Source organism: Nanorana parkeri, unplaced genomic scaffold (genome assembly GCF_000935625.1).
Source record: "Nanorana parkeri isolate BGI_ZX_2015 unplaced genomic scaffold, ASM93562v1 scaffold614, whole genome shotgun sequence".
Classification (NCBI taxonomy): Eukaryota; Metazoa; Chordata; class Amphibia; order Anura; family Dicroglossidae; genus Nanorana; species Nanorana parkeri.
The window spans coordinates 619,539-645,673 of NW_017306882.1; the positions used below are offsets into that span (position 1 = coordinate 619,539).

Consider the following 26,135-nt stretch of genomic DNA (forward strand, 5'->3'; position numbering starts at 1 on the left):
TCCACATTTTCAAAGTCAACTTGGCAATGTGTAGAGTTTGAGTTAATCTTCTTACATGTCCTTTTACGCACCATGAACGATTGTTTTAGCTTCCCCTTAAATGGACCCACAACTTTTTAATCCAATACAAGCAACGGTAAGCACTGGAATAAAAGCACTGAAATCTCTTCTATTGCAGGAAATTGAACCAACTTTTCATGGCCGCAAACATTTTCTATCCTAACTCTTGCCCTTGCCTGTAATTGCTCACAAAGGAGCACTCACACTGTCAGACTATCACAAGCAATGATTGAATCAGTTCTATAATTTGCAAATATTGTTGACGTACCCTAATTCAGGAACCGGAACTACTGACAGCTATTGTATATCCCTAAGCCTCATTTTATTTTCTAATTAATAAAAAGCCATATCCTCTGGGAAATAAAATGAAGAGCTGGAGCCTTGTACTGATTGTTTTGTAAAAATGAAGCCTTGTGCTGGTTGTTTTGTAAAAACAAATAGAATAGCCCTGAGCTTATACTATTATTGGAAAGCATGTTTTACTCCCTCTGCCATTGTGAAAGAGATTATGTGAAGCAAAATATATGTGCCAAAGGCAGTAATTAAGAGCAGGACATTTATACAAGCTAGTTATACTAAAATTACACATGCAATACTTTAACACTTTACAAAGGCATTGGGTAGTTTGTTTAAATTTAACTTCATATTAGATGCAGTTCTGCAACAAATTTATGAAAAAGGACAGTTTGTGTCACTTTTTCCCTACAAGGTCTCCTTCACATGGTCCTCCAGGGCTGTACACTGCTCAGATCAGTGTATATCTTGGGTGGGTACGACAGGGTGACAGGCTCTGCAGCTGTAATCACACAGAGCGTATACCTGCGATTATGGACAGATGAGTGGCTCCGGACACAAAATGTCTGCGTACAGGTAATTATTTGAAAACGAGAAAACGGTTCCGATAGTGCCCGCCTGTCATTGATTTGTCCAGACTTTTTGTCTGCAGGTGATTGCAAATACCTGGCTGTACCCACTGTAGAAATACACTGATCTGTGGGGTGTATGGCCCTGGACGGTCCTGTGAATGAGGGACAGTCCTGTGAATGAGGCCTATGAGCCAACATTTCTGGATATAGTAACATAAATGCTTACATTACGGATGATACGCTTAATGCTGTTAACGGAAAAGAAATTATTTTAAAAAGTATATCAATTATTTATATATTGCTTACCTCATACTGAAAGGTATTTTACTAGTATCACTTAGAAACATCCACCCACTGCACATGGGCGACTTCCAATTCCAAAAAGCACTGATTTATTTTACTAGAAATTTAGTTTAGGAATGTGTGCTACATTTATTTTCTTTGCTTTATTTTCTTGATATCATTTTAAAAGCACTTTCTAAAGTCCAAGCACATCAAGTAACACCTTTTATAGGCTTTTGAGCTTTTCTTGCAAATGGCTTCAGAGTGCTATAAAGTACCAGAAGGACAGGCTCTGAATTCTACATCTCCATCTCCTCTAAAACAAAATAAAATCTGCACTCCCAGGTCATTCCCACTCATGTTGCAATGGTAATGTTATGTGTGCAACTAAAACCAAACACTGGACAGTGCTTAGAGAAAATACTGATACTTTCTAAACCTATACAATATTATAATACTATTTTCTATTTGAGCTAAACTGACTTTAAAACAGACCTTTACCCACTTTCACTAAAAAATCACATCAGATTGTAGTTCTGCATGCTGATATGAACTCATCTTGCATCCATTAGTTAAACACACATATTAGCTTTTACTTACAATGACTGTTTTTCCACTTCCTGGTTGAGTGAAGCACCATGGATATGGCCCTGGCCTCACAGATGCATCCGGAAGGCTACATCACTAAGTGGTTCTGGCAGCATCTGCCTGTGCCAGTCTCCTCCTTTACTCCCTGTCTATATTTACATTGACTGGGTAGGCTGACCCTTCAATTTAATGGAGCACTCATAAGATCTGCTGTCCTGAGAACAACTGAAATTAAACTGCATGTTCAACCAATGTCTAATGTCTATGGCTAGCCTAAAGTGGACCTTAACCCCCTTTCATTAAAAATGGCATCAGCATGCAGCTCTGCATGTTGATTTAAAATCATCTTACATTCATCGGTTAAACAAACACGTTTTTCATTTACTTACAAATAGAGTTTATCTACTTCTTGGTCCTCTTCTGGCACAAATGATGTAATGTGCTAATGTGTTGCAGCCTGGTAAGGTTACATCAGCAGAGCATTACTGGGAAATCTCATCTGTAATCTCATGAGATCTCAGGGAAAGGTATTTTCCTTCCCTGAGATGATGTGCATGGTCACATGTGCTAATCACATGTGCCAGAAATCCAGGAAGTAAAGGGAGAGCTAGTAAGCTGCCCTTAGTAAAAATGGCCACTATCAGAAGATTGGGAAAGAAAAGAGAAATAGGATATGCAAAGAATAAAAAAACCTGCAATTATCTAGAAGTATGTGTTGGTAGATTGTCATTACGAGACATTTCTAAAGGTGTATTTGTTGTCATTTTAAAGATATGGATAAAGTTCCTCTTTAAGGCTTTATGTTATGTTTAAAAGTACTATATTGAATTATTCTTTGCACAAAAAAAAGGCCAGTCTTCTAATGTCCAGGAGTGTCTTGTTGTACAAGACACTCCTGGACATTAGAAGACTGGCCTTTTTTTGACTCACTGAAAAAACAATGCAAAGTCCAATGACAAGGGGCAGTAACCCACATCAGCCAATGAGATCTCAGGTTGCTGTGGTCAGATTATTAAAACGTTTGATTGGCTGTTATAGCTGACTTCAGAATTGCACACACATCTGCCTTCCTGTTCAGAAATCTTGTGAAAAACTATCCTTCTGGATCTTCATTTTGCATACTGTGGCAATGGCAGCTAACATAGAACAAAGTTTGAGTACTTTTAAACACACAGCCGTGAACAATATTAACAGATGTTTTAATATAATAGTTGAGATTGAATTTTGTACCTATTGGAAACCAACACCTGATATGTATAACAATAGCCAAAATGTTTTATTGTAAGTAGAATGGGGAAAGGTTAGAGTATCTGCCAAGTTTCTACATCTGTATCCCTACTGAGATTTCACCTTACTTCATGTCAGAACAGGAAATGATGAGAAATTTCCCCCACAAAGAATGTCTACTGATATACAGATTTATAGATTTTTCCATTATACTATATAGAACATTGCTAAAACTTGAAGGACATTATTATACTTAAAGCCAGTTCCAGGCAACCTCCCTTCTGTGTCTCCACCTTCAGCCTGTGTGGGAAAGGCTGACAAAGACTTACTGTCAAACCCTCACACTGGCCTACATTTCTGGAGGGTGAACCAGAACTAGAAGGTGAGTTAAGTGGCAGCTACAGTATATGAAATTAACTAAGGAATTACTGGGGCAAAGGGCATAGAAGATTAATGCAATGGTGAATAAATCAGCTTGATCCAGCAGGTATGCTCCACTTACAGGATTATTCACAAAAGGGTGAAGAGTTTGGAGAAGGCAGGAGAAGTGAACAATCTAGGACAAAATAGCCGATTTGGAAAAATTCTTCAATTCAGCTCACTTTCCAGTTCAGCTATGTTGTCCTAGATTGTTCACTTCTCCTGCCTTCTCCAAACTCTTCACCCTTTTGTGAATAACCCCGTTAGTAAAAATGAAAAATGTATTTTTTTGCTGGAGTGTACTTTTCATTTCTATTGTGCTTATAAACCCTAAAACATCTACTGGAACATGCAAAAGTAAGATTACCTTCATTGACACAGTTGCAGAATCCACACTGGTATCTTCTTCCCCCTTCAATGAATAGCATGAATGGGCACATATAAGCTTTACATCGGTTGCAGCGGATCGGTCCATTTTCACCGTGGTTCACAAGATAAAGAGGAGTCTAGAAAATGAAGAAATACTGCCTTGTCAAAGCAGTCACGCATAGCACTACCATAATGATGATTGTAGATGACTTACTCAACTACACATACAGACATTCATATTAGGGCTGCAACAACTAATCGACATAATCGATTATAATCGATTATTGAAAAAGTTGACAACTTTTTCAATAATCGATTAATCGGCTTCCGATCCAGCCTCATAATCTGAGCAGAACTGTGACAATGAAACTGTCACTTTTCCCCCACCTCACGCTCGCCGCTGCAAGACCCGCCTGCCAGTATCCACACCGCACCTCCTCCCCGCCTCACACTCACCGCCCGCCCACATCCACGATTGGCACAGGGACGCGGGGAGATGTAGTAAGGAGGAGCAGGTGTGGGGGGATGACAGCCGCTGATAGACAGGTCCGATCTCAGAAGCAAGTTGCTGGAAGACTGCTCAGGTAAGCCTGCACTTCCCACACATGGTGCTCTATAATGTATTGCTGGGATTTGTATTCCTCTATAGCTTATGGTACATTGTGCTGTATATTATACATAGGAATACACATCCAGCAATACATTATACACTGTATGTATAATGTATTGCTGGGATTTGTTGTATTCCTATATAGCTGGTGATATTCTGCACTGCACTGTATAGAGGACTACAAATCCCAGCAATAGTACATTATACAGCGCAATGCAGAATACCACCAGCTATAATGTACTATTGCTGGGATTTGTTGTAGTCCTCTATAGCTGGTGATATTCTGCATTGCGCTGTATAATGTACTATTGCTGGGATTTGTAGTCCTCTATAGCCGATGCAATTCTGCATTCATTGCTGTATAATTTTACACTTTCCTTTTCACTATATTGCACACCACACTATTTTTTTCCACCGCTCCAAGCTTGCTCCTGTGATGGACTACAATCTCAATACAAACTAGTAGTCCCATCACTGGAGCCATTTTTAATTTTTTTTTTATTGTTTATCCGATTAACCGATTAATCGAACTTAATAATCGGCTAACTAATCGATTTTGAAAATAATCGTTAGCTGCAGCTCTAATTCATATATACAAGTGCTTAAGTTGTGCCTTTGCATGGTTCATCAGAATTCAAGTTAATTCACATACATTTTCTTCTGGATTTTGTTTTTTTGTGCTTGAGTTTACCAAAGATTTAGATGTGTTAAAGGAGAATTATGAGGCGAGTGATTTTCACTCAGCCTCATAATCTGAGCAGAACTGTGACAATGAAACTGTCACAGGTCGGCTCAGTAGATCGGGAAGTGAGCGAACACATACCAGCGCTCGCTCACTTCTCAATCTATCCCTGCCGAGAGCCGTGACTGTCACTCACGGCTCCCTTCACGGATTCCCCCTCCTCCCCCCTGTCCGACCCTCCAGCGCTAACCGGCGGAACGGATGGGGAGGGGGCGGGTACAGCTGGCTCTAGATAGGCAGAGCCAGCTGTCACTCACGCAGCTGGGTGGATCCAGACAGAATTGTCGGGATCCGTTTCGGCTGCGGCGTCTCAGTATACCGCGAGCTGTAGCTCGCAGTATACTGAGCTTTGGGTGACGGGAGGACGCTAGTTTGTGTCCTCCCGTTACACTTAGGAGAACTATGGGGAAAAGCCGTGACCCCATAGTTCTCCTTTAACTGTAAATGTATGCTGCTTTAAAAAAAGTGCATGTAGTATAGGGTGCAAAGTGCTCTGCGTGTGCGTCAAATACTACACAGTAATGCAAACTTCACTAGTAATTGCAATGATACTTTGAAGTAAATAATACAGTTAGTATTCCGTTTCACAAATTTGGGCTAAAGGTAACTGTAGATGAAAAATGTCAGTGAGATCATTAATGCAGGGTCCGAGCGTCAAATAATTATTCTTGCAAGGTGGGAAATGACAATTCTGATAATTTGTTCCCCCTCTTGAAATTGATCTTCCAAATGCCGCCTGATCCATCCTAAATCTACCAAACTAATGGTCATTGTTTGCATTTCAGTAAGCAAGAAACGTATGATTACTTAGCAGCGTGACATCAGCCTCTTTTTTTCAAATCATTTAATTTTTAACAGACTCATTTCAAGGTGCTGTATGTGAGGCATGTGTCAAGGTAATGTCATGCTGTTCTGTGCAGTTTAACCCTTACATGTTCAGTCTGTGTAAAAAAAAAAAAAAAAATACAAACCGAAGGTAAACGTTTTGCAGTTACTATTTCTAAAGAAAAGTTCAACTTAACACCTGCACAACATTACTTTTCATTTTTCCAACCATGGTGTAAAGTACCTCCACATTATTTTATAGCTCTAAATGCTACCATACCCAAACATCTCCCTAGGTGTCAGTATACAACCGAGAAAGTCAGCAGCATACACCGTAGCCAAATTCCAAGACATGTCAAATTGCTTAGTGCTCTTTCCTCATGAATCTAGTAGGAAAGGCTGTACATAATGAATAAACCTGTAAATAAAGCATTAGGTCAGCTAGGAAAATTGATAGTATAATAGCTGCTACTATAGTAAAAAAAAAGTGTTACTCTTTATCTTGTGTATTGAGGCTAATACAATTTTGGCTCTAATTGCCTGAGATTATTGTATAGTGACTACACCGTTTTATCACAGAAAGATAGATGCCCAGCTAGTGTTACATCACGGATGCTAAAAACTGAGCCATGTTTTCCAATGAAACCCCAAAATAGACGCTGCTTTAGATCTGTTCCTGCACTTTCAATGTATGCGAAATTCAGTATTGTGGTCGGCAGCAACAATTTAGTAATATCATGGGTACATATTAGAACATGCATCACTTCAATGCATGATATACAGTATATATTCACCGCTTCAGTGAATAACTCAGAGGGCTTATCATTTTTCCACAATTGTATAACCCAGCAGCATAAAGGATAAGCCAACCCTCTCACTTATGCACATCTTTGTCTTTGTGTAGTGCAAGGCTTTTATCACCAGCTATAGCTCATCAGTTCATGGCTGTAGCAAGATAACACAAGGGGTGACCTCTTTGTAAAGAGACTAGATCCCACATTACTAGGTCTAATTAAAACACAACATGCCTCACTTCTCTCTGGACCTGCTGCTGCAGATAGTTGCTAAGCAATCCATGTATTTATTTGTCCACATATCTGCTTTAACGGTGATAGACAAATGACTTTAGTACCTGCTCTGCATTTTGATATATTTTCAGTCTTGTCATCAAACACATATGGAAAGGTCAGTTGGCTTCCCAAAATACTCTTGCAAGCTTTAAAAATCATTACTGTAGATATTCTTACTTGATATTCTTTTCATACCTTAATGTAAAAATCACATATATTCCCTGATGGAGTCCTCTGATGAATTTTATACTGTAAATCATTGTTCCTGGCAAACCTACACACAATTTCAGACTATAAGGGAGGACATGCCACTAGTGCGGACCACTGGGACTTGGGAGCCTATTCATGCTAGAGGTGGGTCTTGGTGGCACCCCATCCAGCTGCTGCATGTACCTGGACATTCCTCATTTCAAGAGCAGGAGACATTCTTCGTGATCTTCAGTGCAGCTGCTTTGTTATATTGAGGGGTCAGGAAGCCAGCACTTCTATTAACCTGTACGTGAACGGCCACTGAATAGTTCTAATGTTTCCTCTTGACACAACTTGGACTAGAAATGAAAGTGGTACTCGCTGTCTGACTTCAGTTGAACAGTTCAGGGTATTGTAAAGGTTACTCTTCCTCTGTATTGATGAGGTTTTCATCAATCTGTTACATTTTGAATTGTACTCTTCATCTGTATTGATTAGGTTTTTAGCAATCTGTTACATTTTGAATTGTACTCTTCATCTGTATTGATTAGGTTTTCATCAATCTGTTACATTTTGAATTGCTCATTCGCACATCTGTGCCCTCATGTAAACAAAACAAAAAAACTGAACAGTCGATGGCCAACCTCATACAAATCTGTGCTCACAGAAAGTCAGAAAATGGGTGCCAACTAGCAATGCACAGATATCCAAGTACCGTACTTGGTACAAGTACTGATATGTTTCCAGCTCCAATGAAAGACTAGACTAGAGAAAAACTAAAAAGTTAGGAGGCAGCTGTCATTTTTAAGGAGCATTGGCTACGGAGCTCCTGGGATTTGTGCATCTGTGTTTTAATGTATGATTTGTTTATATATATATATATATATATACATACATACACACACACACACATATATTAGGGATGCACCGATACCATTTGTTCCAGACCAAGTACAAGTACTGATACTTGTCCGAATACTGACAGACACAAGTACCGATACATTTTAGTTTATGGTCATGTGACAGTTTTTCTAAAACAATACAGACTAATGATTTCAGGACAATGGTGGAGAACCAGGGCCCAGTCCAGGCTGCAACCACTTTAAGCTTCCCCAGTTGTCAGGATAGCAGGATAATGCCTGTGGCCACTGTTTGCAGTACACTGTAGAACACAGTTCGAATAGTGAAGCCACAGAATAGTGAAGCCACTGAAACACCTTACTGAGTGAGCGGAGCATGTTTTCCTGAATCCCTCCCCTACATCAGTGCCTGAAGTCAAGTCAGACAGCTTGGCAGGAGCCTGTGCTTGAACAAAAAAGGTGGTGAAAAGGTAAATAATTAAGATGGAGATAATATTTCAAGACAAAATATGACTCCAGTTGTATTATATGGTATTTTCTAGATGGCTTCAGTTCAACCCTATTTTTTCCCCAATGTTTCACACAGTTATATTAACTTATGTGCAGTGACTGGTTCTCAAGGGCTACTGTATCATAAAGTTGTGATTTCAGTTGCAGAAAGCTGCTCTTCAAGCACCAGGTTTTTCTATTCTCCAACAATCTAAGGATCATAATATTTTACATGTGTTTGCTGAGGATGAAATTGGGAAAAGTATGAGGTAAACACTTGATTTTCTTACAGCCACATTTAACAGTAATCAGCATTGTGGTCTAATAGCTGGTCATATCAGGTTGGACAGTCGGAGGAATGTTTGAGCTAATAATGAAAGAGAACTTGATTAACAAAAGCCAAGCCAGGCAGAGGAAACTGTAGACCCTGTGTGTGCATAAATATGATCTCTGGGATAATAACTAGTACAAGATACTCACAAAGCTGCAAATTCATCAGCGGAGACTTGTCATATTACTGCATGTGAACACCATGTTCAAGTATTTGTAGGGTAAACTGTTGATGCTATGCATGACGGAGGTGAAAAGAGGCACCCAAGGATCAGCAGAGGACTGAGTCAGGTTCTTTATAAACTTTTTGAATATACTGATATAAGATGATCTATCTTGTATATGTACTGTAGACTGTAAACTGTCTATACCAGGGGTGGGCAACTCCAGCCCTCTAGCTGTGCTTTAACTACAAATCCCAACATGCCTCTGCCTTAGGGAGTTATGTCCGTAGGTGTAAGTCTTGCAATGCCTCATGGGATTTGTAGTTCCACAACAGTTGGGGGGCCAGAGTTGCCCACTCCTGGTCTATACTAGACCACATGCAATGCAGGGAAGAATGGTACACATTATGTAGTGCAATCTTAGACATATATATTATGACCTGTACTTGAACAAATTCTAAATACAGGTCAAATTCCTGAGTACACACTGCACTGCACAAAAACAAAGGGGTCAGCATATTTAATCTTTTTTATGGGGGAGTAAAAAGCTATAATCTTTCCAACAAACTTTTCCTAAGCTGTCTTCTGATCCTTTTATTTCTCCAGGTTTACAGTATGTTCTGTTGCTAAAACAGACACAGAAAAGGATGAATCATGCAAGCGTCACTGCTGTGCTTAATAGCAAAATCAGATAAACAGAAGTGTATAGTTCAGGACAGAAGGCGCTATACCATTTGCTCACCTGACATCTTACAGTAACAGTGACTCTACTAATGACATTTAGCGGGGCAATTATACATAGATTTAAAGATGTGGACGAGATCTAGCCAGTGATGTCTGAACTTCAAGCCTTTTGCAGGATTCTCTCTCAGAGGAATCATAGGTACACAGAGAGAATAGATGTCTGTGTCCTAAATTTGACAGGTTCAGCTGATGTTGGGCTGTCCAGATAATATTACATAAGGTCAAGTTAGTTTTGGAAGAAATATCCCTTAAATAGATTGTAAATTTTGGGTTGATTACCCACTGTAATGCCATGCCAGTGCAGAGATAAGCAATTTGCACTCCATGCATGCACTGTACGATAGGATTTCTAAAGTGTATTTGTATATAAAGAATCATGTTGTTTCTTTAGCTACCTTCAGAGTTATTTTCATTCTCACATCATTCAATAAGGTACTGACACTAATTTTAAGATCTGCTACCTCTGTTATTGACCAGGGAACCAGTGTCAAAGGTTTAAGCCTGTTTTATCTTTGCAAACTCAAAAGTACCCACAGCTATAAGATCACACCCAGCTGTTATGTACATGGATAGCACCCCTAACTGGCTGGGTTGAATTTGTTTTGGTTGATGACTACTGTTTTCTCCAACATAAGGCTGGCATCAAAGATGTGTCTACTCCATTACATCAACATGCACACCTAGATAATATGACAGGCTAGTGTTTTGGTGTATTGTCAGCTGTCACGGTGTGAAGAGGATTTGGTGCCCCCCAGGGTTCTCACCTAAGCTGGTTGAAGTGCTCCGGGATGCGTGTTTCATACGATGGAAACTGACTTTTCAGTTTTCTACAGGTTTGGTAAATTCAGGTCTGGGTCCTGGAGCTCAGAAGCTTTGTAGAGTATTGGAAGGGATGAAGCCTCTTCCTGGGTCCACATTTTGCCAGTAACCAGTGCACTGATTGAGCTGGTGTGTACAGAGTTTTTGCATGGGAACTAACTAGGGTTTAGGGCTCCACCATGAAGACAGAGGAGGACTCCACCCCAGGAGTCAGGAGGGCTTCATCCAGGAGTCAAGGTGGACGCCAATGCAGCAGGAAGCTGTGAGACCATATGCACAGAGTTTGAGGACTGTTTTTTAAATAGACAAGGTCTGAGGTTTCCAAATACTGTTAAAAAACGTTATTGGAACTTTTTGTGTGTAAATAATCTGTTTATTTGTTTTTTTTATCAGTATTTGGAAACCACTATAACTATGTATTGAATAGCTGAGATTGTTGTAATTAGCTTATAACAACTGTATATAAAACACACATACAGAAACAGGACTGTTTTTTACATATTCATTTGTTTTATGTGATATAGGAATACCACCCACTCCCACCATATTCTACTGCGAAACAAGTCAAATATACCTTTTTCCCATCAGAGAATTCAGCAATGAAGGACTGATTACCAATCATTAACAATAGGAGAATGGACAGTATGGTTCAGCTGATGGGTAGGGTAATATAGGGCCTAATGGTGTGGAGAATTATTAAAGTAACAAGGATAGAAAGTATCACATAGGTTCAAATGTTGTGTTCTGTTGGCTTAACCATGTGATGTTCACTTTTCATTATATGAAACCGCTAAATTACTCATCCACTCCCTAGGTATCTCCCGTCTAGACTATTGCAACTCCCTCCTTATTGGCCTTCCACTACACAGGCTATCCCCCCTTCAGTCTATCATGAACGCTGCTGCTAGACTCATCCACCTAACCAACCGCTCAGTGTCTGCAACCCCCCTCTGTCGATCCCTGCACTGGTTTCCAATAGCCCAAAGGATAAAATTCTAAATATTAACAATTACTTATAAAGCCATCCCCAACTCTGCCCCAGATATATCTCAAGACCTCCTGCTTTCCAGCTCCCTTGTCAACTCCTCCCATAGTTGCCTCCAGGACTTCTCTCGAGTCTCTCCCATCCTATGGAACTCTTTACCCCAACCTGTCCGTCTATCTCCCAACTTGACTGCCTTTAGGCGATCCCTAAAGACTCGTCTCTTCAGGGAAGCCTATCCCACCTCAACCTAACCACTGAACTATCACGTTCTCAAACAATTCATCCCCACACAGCTACCTCTTCATGTATCACTTGCCCCTCATTTTTAGATTGTAGGCCCTCCTTTCCATCTTGTCTTGAATTGTATTGTGAATGTAATGTCTTCCTTACATTGTAAAGTGCTGCGCAAACTGTTGGCGCTATATAAATCCTGTATAATAATAATCATAATAATATGGACCTGTTTTAATGATAATGATTTTAAAAGAGAACTATGGGGTAAGTGTTTTTTCACATAGTTTTCTTAAGGGTCATGGGAGGACATAGGCTAGCGTCCTCCCGTAACCCATAGCTCAGTATATCGCGAGCTACAGCTCGCGGTATACTGAGACCAGCGCAGCCGGGATGGATCCTGACAATGATGTCGAGATCCACCCAGCTGCGTGAATGACAGCTGGCTCTGACTATCTAGAGGCAGAGCCAGCTGTGCCCGCCTCCTTCCCCAGTCTGTTCCGCCAGTCAGTGCTGGAGGGGGGAATCTCTGCGGGGAGCCGTGACTGACAGTCACTGACACTGCTTTCTGCAGAGAGATGATCGAGAAGTGAGCGAGCGACGGTATTTATTGTCACACGTCAGCTCAAACTATGAGGATGAGTGATTTTCACTCACCGCATAGTTCTCCTTTTAAGATTGTAAATAAAAGGAGAGGATATTATGAAGATATTGTGTATGTGTGTCATTGATATAGCACCTGAAAAATCCCATTCTGATTGATATTAGAAATGTGGTTGACCATTTAACTCTCAACAAAAGTTTTTACTCCATAACAAGCAATCAGCATTTCACTTTTCCGTACGTTTTTAGAATGCCTGTCTTTTCTAATCCGTCTTAAATCACATTAGATGTCGATTAGATACTTGCATAAATGCAGTTTACCATAAATCTGCTCCATAAGAGTTAAGATGCAGACATCTATGTATGATTTTTTTTAAGTCTTTCTCCAGGGAGAAAAAAAGAAAAACCTGTTCCAGCGGGACTACCCCCGCACTTCAAGTTTAAACTGCTCAGTAATGTCTAGCGTGGCTGTGTATTTTTTTTTACTTATCTGATCCCTACTCCCACATACTCCATGACTGGCACTCACAGCCTCTTCCCCTCCACTCCTGCAGTCGGAGGGCCTTATAGCCTTGTATAATATGTGAGGACAACGAAGGACAGTCCACAAGCCAGAGCATACAGGATAGAGGTGAGCACCAACTACCAGGGAAATTGAAATTTGGTAAGTAAAAGTCCTTTACATAGGTCCCCTGCAACTAACGAGCAGTAAACCCAAACAGTGCGGGTGTAGCCCCACTGGAAGGGGAGGGTTTTTTTCCCCCCGAAGATAGGCTTTGACGTGTATTTCCACTTTTGCATTCAAATTAGGATAACACCTTCTTTATATTTGTTTTATGTTTCCATTCATATACAGTAGCATAACCTAAAAAAAATTAAAAAATTGCTGCTTACATTTTTAAGTGCTTTTTACTTGCTTGAAAATCTTACTTAGCGTCCCCTCCTATGCAATGTTAAGGAAGGGGCTGTGGGAAGTTATGTTTACTCTAATTAACCTGATCTGAACTGTGCTGGCAGATTTCATTATCAGTTGTAAAGTAGATCTGAGCACCATCTGTCCTAACAAAGGGTTAAAGACTTAGAATCATTGTATGTTAATGAGAAGAAATGTCAGTCTGTCCCTCAATTTGTCCCTCTACTTTCACTTTCAAACTGCTCAGAGAAGGCTGCAATCGGAACAAAGGCCGCAATCGGAACAAAGGCCGCAATCGGAACAAAGGCCTTCACCAAAGAAACATATAAAAGGTGAGAAATATTTTAAAAATAATAATTTTTGGGGGGTATGCTGTGTGAATGGGAACACAAGACAAACATATAATGGGGTTTTCCCAAATTTGACAGCAAAGTGGAAATATCTTCTCTTCAGTTTGGATATATATATACAGTATATATTCTACTAAAACAGAGTTCAGTGTTTTATATCAAGCAGTAACAAGTGCCTTTCTAGTACTCCTACAAAACGAGATAACGTTTTACATTACTGTATGATGAGGTCATAGAGCTCAAGCTTTAATCAATAATTTGAGCTTGGCTGGCAAATCATTCCCTTACCTCATCTGGGGGAACCACAGCTAGGGGCTTGATGACAGCAGCAAGAGGAACCTGAGCTTGTTTAGCCATATCGGATGTAGTAGGAAAGCAGTATGTTGTGCACCTTATGTATCGTGGGCTGGCATTCCCTGCAATGTATAAAATATTTCAGTATGAACAATGGACAGCTGAATTTCTCAATACTGTTTACACACAAACCTAATATAACACATTTTAGACTGATTTACACCTATGCATGATTTTTTCATGCATTTCATACATTGGGAAGACATATAAGCCGGCAAAAAAAATTGTCTTGTTTCGTATTTTAAATTTTTTCGGGAATCGGGTCCGAAAGTCAATTCGGTTCGGGATTCAGATTTGGACGAATCTGCAATTTTCATTCATTTCGGATGTGACATTAGAAAAAAATAATGAAATTTTTCTTTTGACAGTCCAAAGAAACAATAAGCATGCCCCCCACAAGTCATACCAGACACTTTAGATCTGGTAGGAATTTTAGGGGGGACCCCAATGCAAAAAAGGTGAGGGTCCCCCTTAGAATCCTTTACCAGACCCTTGATCCGAGCAGTAGCCTGGCAGTAGAAGGAAAGGGGGGGGGGCGTGCGGTCCCCTCTCCTGCACCATACCAGGCCAGATGCCCTCAACATGGACAGGGTGCTTTGCCAGGGGGGGACCCCCAGAATGAATTTCGGATAGTTTGTCCGAGTTTCATGTCTAGTCCTCAATGAGTCTCAAAGCACGTTAAAATGTGCCTGCAAACTGCATTCACATCTGTGTGTTGCGTTGCACTGTAGCACAGATGCATCTGTTATTACATGTGTGTGTTGGAGTGCTATTACAAATGAATGGCAGTGTGCCGGAATGTACATATACCACACATTTAAGTGGGGGTTTTAGCGTGCATGACCACATGCGCATAGATGTAAATCTGCCCATCAGGTTATACATGCATATCTATGTGCCGTAGCTGGGTCACATTTTACCTCAAATATCAAGAAACAGGCAGAGGGATTATTCATCCCTATGAGAAAAGTTTACAAAGCTGTGTGTCAAGATGGTCCGACCAAGACAACATAAGACACAACAAAGAAAGGATTAGGGCGTGAAGGAAAATTTACATCTGCATGTTGTCATGCAAGCAAATAAATAATGTAATAGGACCAGATGTCTGTCCGGACTCCCCCAAAGTAAAATATTCTGTGGCCCACCCAGCAGGCATAATGAAGAAAACCAAGGCTGTGAAAGGCCACAGATTCAAGGGAATAACTACTTAAAGTATATATGTCTAACAATTGTCAGAAAACAAAACACTTATATGTAGTGTGATAAGACCATCATTCCTATGCTTTGGAAAATATATACCCGATTTCTAATGCGGGGTCAATTCACTAGAAAAATACAAAAATTATTTTGGGTTCTTTGGGACGGCTGAGAAAGACAGGTCCTGAACTGTCAGCCTGAGCACTCCCTGACAGTGGAGGGATATATTAGTAATTCAACGTTAGTGATATGTGTGTGAGAGTTGTAAGGACATTTGATCTTCCTGAGAAAAAAAAAAAGCTTACCTTGATCTTGTATTGTGTAGTCTGTAGTGACGAGTGGAGGGACCTGTCCTCTGATATTGGTAGTATACACTTGTCCAGCTCTGCTGACTTTATCATTCTCAATCACTTGTATCTGGTAAATATTACATTGATTATTATTACATTGGTTTAATTCATTGGTATTAACACTAGAGCTCTAATAGCACAACATAAGGGACACACACATGGCATAGGGACTGTAAAGACTTACATTTCCCAAAGGTGTTCTGTTTAAAGAATGATAACATTTCATCAAAAACGTTTTTTTTTTAGTTATTGTGAATTGCAATTTGAGGAAATACATATAATGACCTATGCAGCCAGGGGGAGGCTTCTTCCTTACTTGTGCTTCACAATATGACTACAATTAGGTGAACATCAGGGACATGCAGTCAGGGGAGGCAGAGCCTCACCTAGTATTATGGAGGAAAAAGCTGTCAGCTTCAAGTGGCTTGTAACAGGTTACACAGCAGGGAAAGCCTCCCTGCTGTATAACCTGTCATGGACGGAGCGTTGCCTGCTAATTACAGACTGTGCTGCATCCGGCTTATGACAGGTAGTTAGGTTACACAGCAGCAGGCTTCCCCACTGCTTGTGTAACCTAACTAGTGTTGCCAGAGCTGCAAACAGCCTCTACTCTGTGTTAGAGGCGTGAGCTCTGTGTATGGCTTGGACCAATAGCAAAGCGCCATTGGTCTAAGCTGTCCAAACAAAAACACTGAGGCCATCGATCTCAATGCCTCAGCAGTGATGAGCAAGTGAAGGACAGGGAGGCTCCTCCCTCCCTCCTTCACACTAGCTTGGGGCGGGGCTTCAGCAGGATGGGGGTGTGGCTTTGGCTGGATATGGGTGGGGCTTTGGTGTGCTAGGGGAGAGGCTGGGGAATGCCTCACCCAGAACCAAAGGTACCGCACGCCACTGGTGAACATGCACAATGCTCTACCCCCAACCTATAATTCCCAATACTATTCCAATATGATTATAATAAATATCAGCTTATTAAAATAATCAAAACATACTGTATATGTGTGCCAAAAGATTATCTCCAATAACAGTGTAATTAGACAAAGGAGTTGATTTACTAAAGGCAAATGGGTTGTTCACGTTGCAAGGGAATTTTCACTTTGCAGGGGAATTTTCCGTTTTCCGCTTGGTGAATGAAGTGAAGCTCTGCTGACTCTTTTCATCCAGTCATGTGCAAACAAAAATATATTTTTTTTACATTTTCCTTGCACATGATTGGGTATTTTTTATAAAGAGACTTTTCACCATATATGTTTTGAGATTATTGATATATGCTAATGTTATTATTATACAGGATTTACCTAGCGAATTGCACGAGTATTGGTTCAATACATCTATTTTTTGTGAAGAAAAATCTTCCAGTATGTTAGAAACCTTCTCGCTTTTGAGGGCATAAGAGCCTGAAACGATCTGCAAAAAGAGCACTTACTGGACTAGGTATGGAGTCTGGGTCGAGTTTCTTTTGAGGTGGCCCGGACATTTGTTGCTGGCTTCCAGGAAATGCACCAGGGTAAGGCGTTGGAGGTCCAGGTAACTGAGCACCATAACTGTTTACTGTAATGATACCCCAAATACATTCAATATATGTTCTCTATGATTGTTTCCATCAGCTTAAAGTGTAGTTCCACTTTCGCAGCCAAATTGGAATAACAACTATTTTATATTTCTTACAATGTTCCTATTCTCATAGCATAAGCTAAAAAAATTATTTTACTTGGGTTAGGGTTTCAAGGGTGAAAATGTATTCTAGCTTCTATTTCTTTGAAATGTTAGAAGGGGCTGTGAGGGTTGAGGGGTCTGAAGTGACTTGTCCATTGTATGTTAATGAGGACAGATGACTGTGAATGGGATAAGAAAAACCTGGAATCAGCCATCTTGCCCGATGTAACAAAACATCTAAAAAGGTAAGTTATTTTTTAGTATGCTGTGTGAACAGTAACACATAAGGAACATATAGAGGGGTTTTCTCAAATTTGACTGCAAAAGTGGAAATACACTTAAAAGAAAATGTGTACTTTTAAGCAATGGTAGCTATATGTTACATTCTGTATATACTGTATGTCCTATATGCTAAAAGGAGGGGCATACAGATTAGATAGACAGAAGAGCACCAAAGGATGAGAAGTTTCAGGTTATTGTCTAGAGAGGGCTTGGGCTTCAAAAAAATCTTGTATGCATTGTTTCAGCTGCCTATGACCTTATCAGCAAACAACAGAGGGTACAACTCTAGTACCTGGAGGTGTCATATACTCAGGCACAAGCCCAACAGCAGTTTGCGCCTGCAAGCAATGACAGAGGATCCATGCCAATGGAAGACATGATCTTCCACTTCCAGGATCTTGTATCATTTCAGTGCAGACACAAGAGTTAAGTTCACATTCTGTCAGTGTGGAATGAAAAACTGACATCAGATAATATTTACAGGTATATATTAAAAAATGTGTTCGAGGGAAAAACACTGTTGTTTTTGTTAAAATCCTAGAAAGTGGTGAGGTCTTGTGCCGAAAGGAAATTATTGTAAAAACTCAGGAAGTATGTTGGGCGGGTAAAATTAGTGAAATAATTTCTCTCATATTTGCTTGATTTCGGAATCTGGCCATACACGCACGTTTGTGGTAACTTACATGAATCATTTCAACAAATGAAGCCCATTTTATTGTAATGCCTATGAAACAAAAGATGTAAAAATGTTTTCAGCTGTAGACATTTAGAGCAGCATATGTAATGCTTTCTCTCCTTCCAGATGAGACCCAATCTGTCAGCTGCAGGATGACATCTCTATATAGTAAGTCAGTGTGTGGTGGGCAAGAGGCCCACAATTCATTCAGTCATCACTTTCCTGGCTTAAATACATTTTACCTCCTAGTACCTCTGAGAAATGTTCATGTCATAGCTTTAGTAGTGTATTCCAACAAATTGTCTTTAGCATGAGAGCACTGTGACTAAATAATCATGAGTAAGCCTGCCACTCACGAAACTAGGAATACATTATGCTCTGTGATTATGTTACCCTGGATACACAACATTTCTCTTACGATATAAAAGGAGCCTGGTTTAGTGGATGTGGACTTTATGTAGAAGAATGGAACAACCAGTAGAAAATGGGAACTCAAACTGAATTTATAGTCATCAGCTTGCCCTTCATTATAGTCTTTTAGTGAAGTGGCACTTAAGATCATTTTTTTAAAAATTTTGGACAGTAAAGCCAAAGACTGAGGCTTTCTTGTATGTAGAATGGAACACCAAGAAGGTTCAGAGTCTGTCTGGTGTGTATTGCTCTCTGTGTCCTTGGTGGGGATATTTCAATACAGTAATACCTTGGTTCACGAACGCTTCTGTTTGTGAACAATTCGGTTCACGAACAGGAAGTTCAGCAAAATGTTGGTTCTGTTCGTGAACTCCAAATCAGGTGACGAACACAACCGCGGCCATCTTCCCCGCTCTGACATGTGGTCGTGGCTTCCTCTAGTTGAGATCGCAGTCAGAACGGGTTAACCTCATTTACATTGAATCTTATGGGGAAATTTGATTCTGTTTGCGACCACGTTCGTAGGGGTCAGAACGGATTAACCTTATTTACATTGAACCTTATGAGGAAATTTTATTCGGCTCGTGTCCAGAATCGTGGAACAAATTAAGTTCATGAACCGAGGTACCGCTGTGCTTGCTGTCCTATGGACAGTAGTCGCCAAGACAAAAGAGACAATTTTTTTATTGCAGGGGTGAAATTCTAGAATCACTTTTAGATTTTCAGTGCTGTTTAATACCCATTAGTGAAGTTTACTCTCACTTTTTGTCTCTGTGAAAGCAATCACTGGAACAAGAAGTAAATGGAAACCTGCCTTGGTAACAGTAACAGGCCTGTCAGTGGTTCAAACTTTTCGTCACTCAATACAAAATTAAAAAAAAAAAGTTTGGGCTGAAGTTCCATTTTAAACATAAGGATACCACAGTTTTTTGACAAGCTTAATACAAGCCATTTACTTATCCTCCCACCTTGGTGGAAGAGCATCATATTATACCAGCCCGAAAGCTAGGAAATGCTTGAATCCACTTCCTCAACATGGATGAACCTACTTGATTATTAACATAACTGTATATGAAGTTTATTTATGACAAAGAAACAAACCTCTCTAATTTACCCAAATATTTATCACCAAAAAGCAATAAAATTACTTGCAATCAACTGCCATTTTTACCTGCAAGTTACTTTGAATAACTACTAGTTAGCTAACAACAAACAATAACTTAAAAGTAGCACCGTCACCACAAATGCTCCCTGTAAAAGATGGATGCTTACATTTCTGGTAGGCAGTGACTACTATGTGTGATCTCTTCTAGAGCTACGGCAGCTGAAGAATATTCAGCATTCGGCACACTTTCCGGGAGTGTGAGATGCCTGGTTCCCCACTGTTCTCTGTGTTTCCAGTCAACGACCCCTATGTCAGTTCAGGACACAGGGCGCCTGGTGTATGGAACCACTGCAAGAGACCAGACACTTCATACACCTGAAAGTGTGTCAGATGCTGAAGATGCCTCAGCTGGCATAGCCCCTGTAGAGGGTGAAGATAGAAGTCACTGCTCTCTGGAGAGGTAAATATTGTTCATCTTTTGCAGGGAGCTTTTTTTTGCTTTTATTATTGTGGTGACAAGAGTTTATTTAAGGCAGAATGTGTAAAAATACACACAGCCCATATCCAAATGTTTTATAATGATTGAAATATATTGATACTGTTTTATTTAGAATGAGGAAAACTAGAGTTGTTGTCTATAGGGACCAATCAGAATACTTGTATAATTTTTCCATAAAATGAACACTGAAACCTGATTTGTTGCTACTAGAGATAACTTCAGTTTTAATTTGTCTGCCTCCTATATATCTTTTCACTGCTCTTCAGGTAGCAGATTTTATCAGCTGTAAAAATTATCTAACAGAAGCTTTTCAAGAAAGAAATAAGTGGCTACACTTGCTAACCTTCCATTCTGAGTAGGCTAAATGCTGATTGCTTTGGCTTCAGAAATTCCTGGGTAACTGACCTGCAACAGGTATGGCATACGAGTCTGTTTTTTTACAACTTTTTTTTTTGCTGCATGCATTTTTCACCTCTCAGCCAGATCATTAGTATCTTCCCAAAAAAAACAGCACCGTCCCCATATTTGTTTTATAACAGGTGTACTTTAGTTTGTTTTTGTCATCTACCAAAAATTTGAAAACACAAAAGTTCTTACAATTCTGTGGTGGATATCCAAGATTGGAAGGCTGGCCCGGAACTTGGGGTTGGAACTGATGATGTCCAGGAATTCCATCTGGCATACCGCTATGATGTAAAAGAGGCTCAGAAGGAAGACCATTGAGGCTGTTGACTGATGGAGGAGATGTGTGGGGACCGGGCACCATAGCTAGTGGCTGAGATGGAAAATTTCCTGGCATAACTGAACTAGGTGGCATCTGAGAGTTACTTGTGGAAGTGGGACCTGTAAAAAAAATGAGGTGTGAAAATACTCATTCCTGCACCTATTTAAATCAGTTATAAGCAATAACTAGAGTAAGCAAACATTACATTAATTTTCATGCATAAAAGTCAATATATCAACTAATTCTAATTCTTACATCTGACTCCAGACAAATAAAAACAAAACACAAGCATTGTGCAGATGCTGTATAGTAAATATAAAACCGTTTTAAAAAAATGACCCAAAACCATTATAGTTTTTGCTCTATTGCAATATTGTAGCTTTGATTGATACGTAGCTTTTAAGGAGAACTGTGAGGTGAGTGCTTTTCACTCACCTCATAGTTCTAGCCGACCTGTGACAATGAGACTGTCACAGGTCGGCTTAGTAGATCGGGAAGTGAGCGAACACATACCGGCGTTCGCTCACTTTTCGATCCTGTCACGGCTCTCTGCCGTGACAGGGGAGGGGCTGCATTCCCCCCTCCCCGATCCTCCAACGCTGACTGGCGGAACAGACGAGGCGGGTACAGCTGGCTCTGCCTCTAGATAGGCAGAGCCAGCTGTCACTCACGCAGCTGGGCGGATCCAGACATAATTGTCGGGATCTGCTTCAGCTGCGGCGTCTCAGTATAACGCGAGCTGTAGCTCGCGGTATACTGCGGCGTCTCAGTATACTGCGAGCTGCAGCTCGCGGTATACTGAGCTTAGGGTGACGGGAGAACGCTAGTTTGTGTCATCCCGTTACCCTAATGAGAACTATGGGGAAAAGCTCTAACCCCATAGTTCTCCTTTAAACACAGCTAGAATAAGTACCTGGATCTACTTCCCTGCACAATGCTGAAATATCATGCTTAAAGGAGGGGAGAGCACAGGAATGACCTCATCAGTATGCAGCTATTCCTTCATTGTACAATTACCAGGCAGTGCCAATGAGGTAACACCACTGTATTGTAGTTACCTTGAGCACATAAAAGCTTTTGCGGGCAAGTTTATCATGCTTTCAGTGGTATCTGCCATTGGCAGCTGACATTGCAATAAAATATGAACAGAAACAAAAGATTACCATAGCCGCCTAATTGCATGTTGTTCAGCTGGTTGGTCACCTGATGGACTTGGGGAGGTGGTGCACTGTTGAACTGTGAAGGAGGCTGCCCAAACGTCGAGTAAGAAGGTGAGGTGTTGCTGGTATTGGGAAGTCCAGAAGGCCTGATAAAGAAAAAAGTTAAATACAGAACCACAGACTACAGAACATAAAGCATACATTTGGCTAAAATATACCTTTGCATGTTTGTGGTTGAATTTGGTCCATTATATATATTATTTTGAGGGGGTGGTGGAGAGTTCAGTGGACCAGAAGATCCAAAGGGTCCGGCAGGTTTCAACCCACCTATAAGAAAGTATACACATCTTGTATTATTGTAGGTTTTATTTATATAAACTGGACACAGATGCAGGACACAAACAGTGTAAAAGGCACCACAGATAGAAAGAACAACAATATACAATCCACATGAAATAAAGGCCGTGCAGGCCCAGCATATCTTGAGAAAATGGCATTCTGAATGTCTAAAGCTCAGTATTAAAAACTGTATCACACATTTATTAAACTAGAAACATCTTTATCCATGTTTCATTTTATGAACTACTCTAGGAGAAAAGAGAGATTCATAGGAAAAAGAGAGCAAAACGGAGATAAAAAAAAGAAAAAAGCGGGAAGGGGGGTATGGGTTGATTAAAGGTTAGGAAAGGAGGGAAGGGCAAATGGGTGAGCAGACAACCAGAGAAAACAAAACAAAGAAAAAAAGGTGACACATTATGTCCACATATGGTTAAACTGTTTCTCTCTATGATACAGAGAGGCAGTGAGACCCTCCATGTTCCTAATTTTGCCCACTTTAGAGAACCATAGTTGTAATGTGGGGGGAGCATCTCCATAGCAAAGCAATGCAGGCTCTAGCTGGGTTCACCAGATGGATCAGCAGTGAGAGTTTACCGGCGATTCATGTTATCTTTGTCCTGTAAATATAAAGCCTGACTGGGAAATGCTTCCTCAGTGCCCTGATGTTGTCAAAGACATAGATAACACAAGGTAAGCTGAGTGATATCATAAGTTATGTGGTGTCACTGGTAAAAAGGCAACAGTTTCCAATGCTGATTGCTGGACATTTATCAAGGTGTTATATGGCTGTTCCAAGTTTATAGAGTAACAATTTACTTAATTAAGAATGCTATTTAGGTCCATTCACACCAACCACTGCGCTACATCACAAAGCAGCTGGTGTGTGTTGCCATGCACAGTGCTGATGCGCAATCCCGGCACATTGCACTGTTTTTTTAGAAATTTATTAAAATGTCATAAGTGACATTTCATTCAAAGAGAACTATGAGGTGAGTGATTTATAATTAACCCCTTATTTAGAGCCGACATGAGACATTGAAATTGTCAGACATCGGCTGTATTGATCGGGAAGTGAGCAATCGCATACCGTCGCTCGCTCACTCCCCGATCATCTCCCTGCAGAGTGGTGACTTCAGTCACGGCTCCCCGCAGGGATTCCCCCCTCTCCTCTCAGATCCTCCAGCGCTGAGTGGAAGAACGGACAGGGGAGAAGGCAGGCATAGCTAGCTCTGTTTCTACATAAGAAGAGCCCGATGTCAATCAGCCAGCTGGGTGGATCTCGGCAGTATTGTCGTGATCTGTCCCGGCTGCAGCGCTCTCAGTATATAGCAAGCTATAGCCCACTATATACTGAGCTTTGGGTGACGGGAGGATGCTAGTATATGTCCTCCATTGACCCTAAAGAGAACTATGGGATAAAAAGGTTACCCTATAGTTCTCTTTTAAGTTTTATGGGCACAGCATGGTGCAAGGCGGTTGTATCGTGTTGCATGCAGTACTTTTTTTCTGCGCTCACCACCACAACACGGTGAAGCGTCACCAAAGGCAAGCACTGTAAAAAAAACGGGCAATGCAGTCCAAGTGCATCTGGTGGGAATGGGCTCTTAGACCCACAGTGTCACAATCCCAAAACTAATTGTTCTTAATTTAGAATGTGCAAAAATAAAGTGGATTGCAAAATAAAACAAACCATCCTTGATTTTATATGTAAATTATACTGACCCATTTGAGGAGGTGGAGAACCAATATTTGGGCTGGCAAAATGTCCATAAGTAGGTGATGTGGGAGGAGGCCCATAGCCTGGTGGATAACCTGCCAACCCAGGCTGAGGTTGCGTATAAGGAGGAGGTGCCACATAGCCTTGCTGACTCATTCTGATGACACTTTCATTAGATGCTGCAGGATCTCAGATTATCTGCAAATCAAAAGAAAAGGCCTTTTGTAAAATGTGTACATGGACTACAATGTCTGTCCTCTGTAATCAGTCATATGTAGTTATATAAGGCAGATATTGTAACCATGATAAACCATTACTTGAAATTACTTCTACAGAAGTAAAGAGAGGAAAGGGACATGAAGGTAAACAAATACGACACTGTTACATTAGTTTCGCGATACAAAAAAGTTATAGACAACTATATTTTTCATTCTTCCCACCACCAACCGTCATGCCAGTTTTGTGAGCAAGTAGTATATGAAGCCAGAAAAACAGCGGGGTGGACCCTTTGTCCCTCAATGGACTCAAAAAGATTTGACAGCAAGTATAAGAGTCTAATTTTTTTATTCTACATTGATGGACACAGGATTGTTAGAATAGTCTATGCCATGTGGGACATCTAAAAGCAGTCCAACTGATTGGTGAGCAGAGCCACTACAAAAACCAACTGAAGTTTTATTAGCATGAATGTCTAACAATTCATCAAATAATGGAGAAGGACATTGTCAATGGGACACATATAAGATAAACCTGGTGTTCCAGATTAGGACTGACAAACTCCAAGAGGAAACTGGTACTTGAAGGACCAATTAGCCTCTACCAACAATCTGGAAGACAACCAATCATCCACCTTATGGAAAATACAGATGGAACAATACTAACCAAACAAGAAGGTCACATAGACTATCAGGTTATTTGGTCAACAAAAACAAAATCATTTACTAATGTAATCCTATAATCTATAGGACCCTATGGGCAGCTTCAATTGTTTTGAGAAGATGTGGATATGTGGAGATAAGGGACAGACTGGAAGGAAATGACAGAGACAGTGAAATAACATGCAATGTGGGGAATGTATCAAAGCTTACGCAGACAGTGCTCATTGATGCATATCCCTTCTGTCAATGTTGTTTATTGTTGTAAAATTCCAATAAAAATTATTGTACAAAAAAAATCTGAAGCAGACAGAATCTGGAGCAGTTGCCCATAGTAACCAATCAGCTTCTCTTTTCAGTTTCTTCACTTACGCTTTGAAAATTAAAGACAGAAGCTGACTGGTTGCCATGCACACCTGCTCCAGTTTCAATTTTGATACATCCCCTTGAATGTTTTGAGATCATTAACCCTTTCCTAAGACAGATAGTCCTGCACATCTAGTTAACCAATAATGACATTTGTCTGATAATGAAATCTTCCAGCACAGTATAGGAAGGGTTAATTATGACAAACACAACTCCCCTGCCCCCTCATACATATTTCAAGGGACTTTTAAATGCAGATCCTCCAGTATGTGAACATATATTAGAACTGACGAGTATTCAGCTTCAAAAAGATAAGGCACTTTTAGAGCTGCAGCTAAAGATTATTTTCAAAATCGATTAGTTAGCCGATTATTAAGTTCGATTAATCGGTTAATCGGATAGAAAATAAAATACATTTTTTAAAATGGATCCGGTGATGGGATTACTAGTTTGTATTGAGATTGCAGTCCATCACAGGAGCAAGCTTGGAGCGGTGGAAGTAAAAAAGAAAAAAAAGAAAGTGTGGTGTGCAATATAGTGAAATGAAAAGTGTAAAATTATATAGCAAATTTATTCTACTCTTTGCCAACTGAGATACTAAATGTGTCATTTTCATACTCTTAAGTGAATGTGAAAACAAAACCTTCCCTTATAGTACGAGTTTCCAATCATATTTAGGACATAGTGG

The 26,135-nt window shown here is 40.3% G+C and overlaps 1 protein-coding gene across 2 annotated transcripts in view; it reads right to left on the reverse strand.

Moving 5' to 3' along the window:
* Nucleotides 1-26,135, reverse strand: part of SEC24D (SEC24 homolog D, COPII coat complex component) — a 93,306-nt gene that overhangs the window by 35,953 nt on the left and 31,218 nt on the right. The window contains exons 2-9 of one of the 2 annotated variants that reach the window (XM_018562935.1): nt 24,212-24,404; nt 22,369-22,477; nt 22,163-22,296; nt 20,864-21,109; nt 17,064-17,188; nt 15,593-15,704; nt 14,025-14,152; nt 3,811-3,949 (exon numbers count right to left, since the gene is read on the reverse strand). In XM_018562935.1, coding sequence (XP_018418437.1) covers nt 3,811-3,949; nt 14,025-14,152; nt 15,593-15,704; nt 17,064-17,188; nt 20,864-21,109; nt 22,163-22,296; nt 22,369-22,477; nt 24,212-24,362 — 1,144 coding nt within the window. In that variant the 5' untranslated portion in view covers nt 24,363-24,404. Of the gene's footprint in view, nt 1-3,810; nt 3,950-14,024; nt 14,153-15,592; nt 15,705-17,063; nt 17,189-20,863; nt 21,110-22,153; nt 22,297-22,368; nt 22,478-24,211; nt 24,405-26,135 lie in introns of both variants that reach the window. The other variant, XM_018562934.1, reaches the window with a different exon arrangement.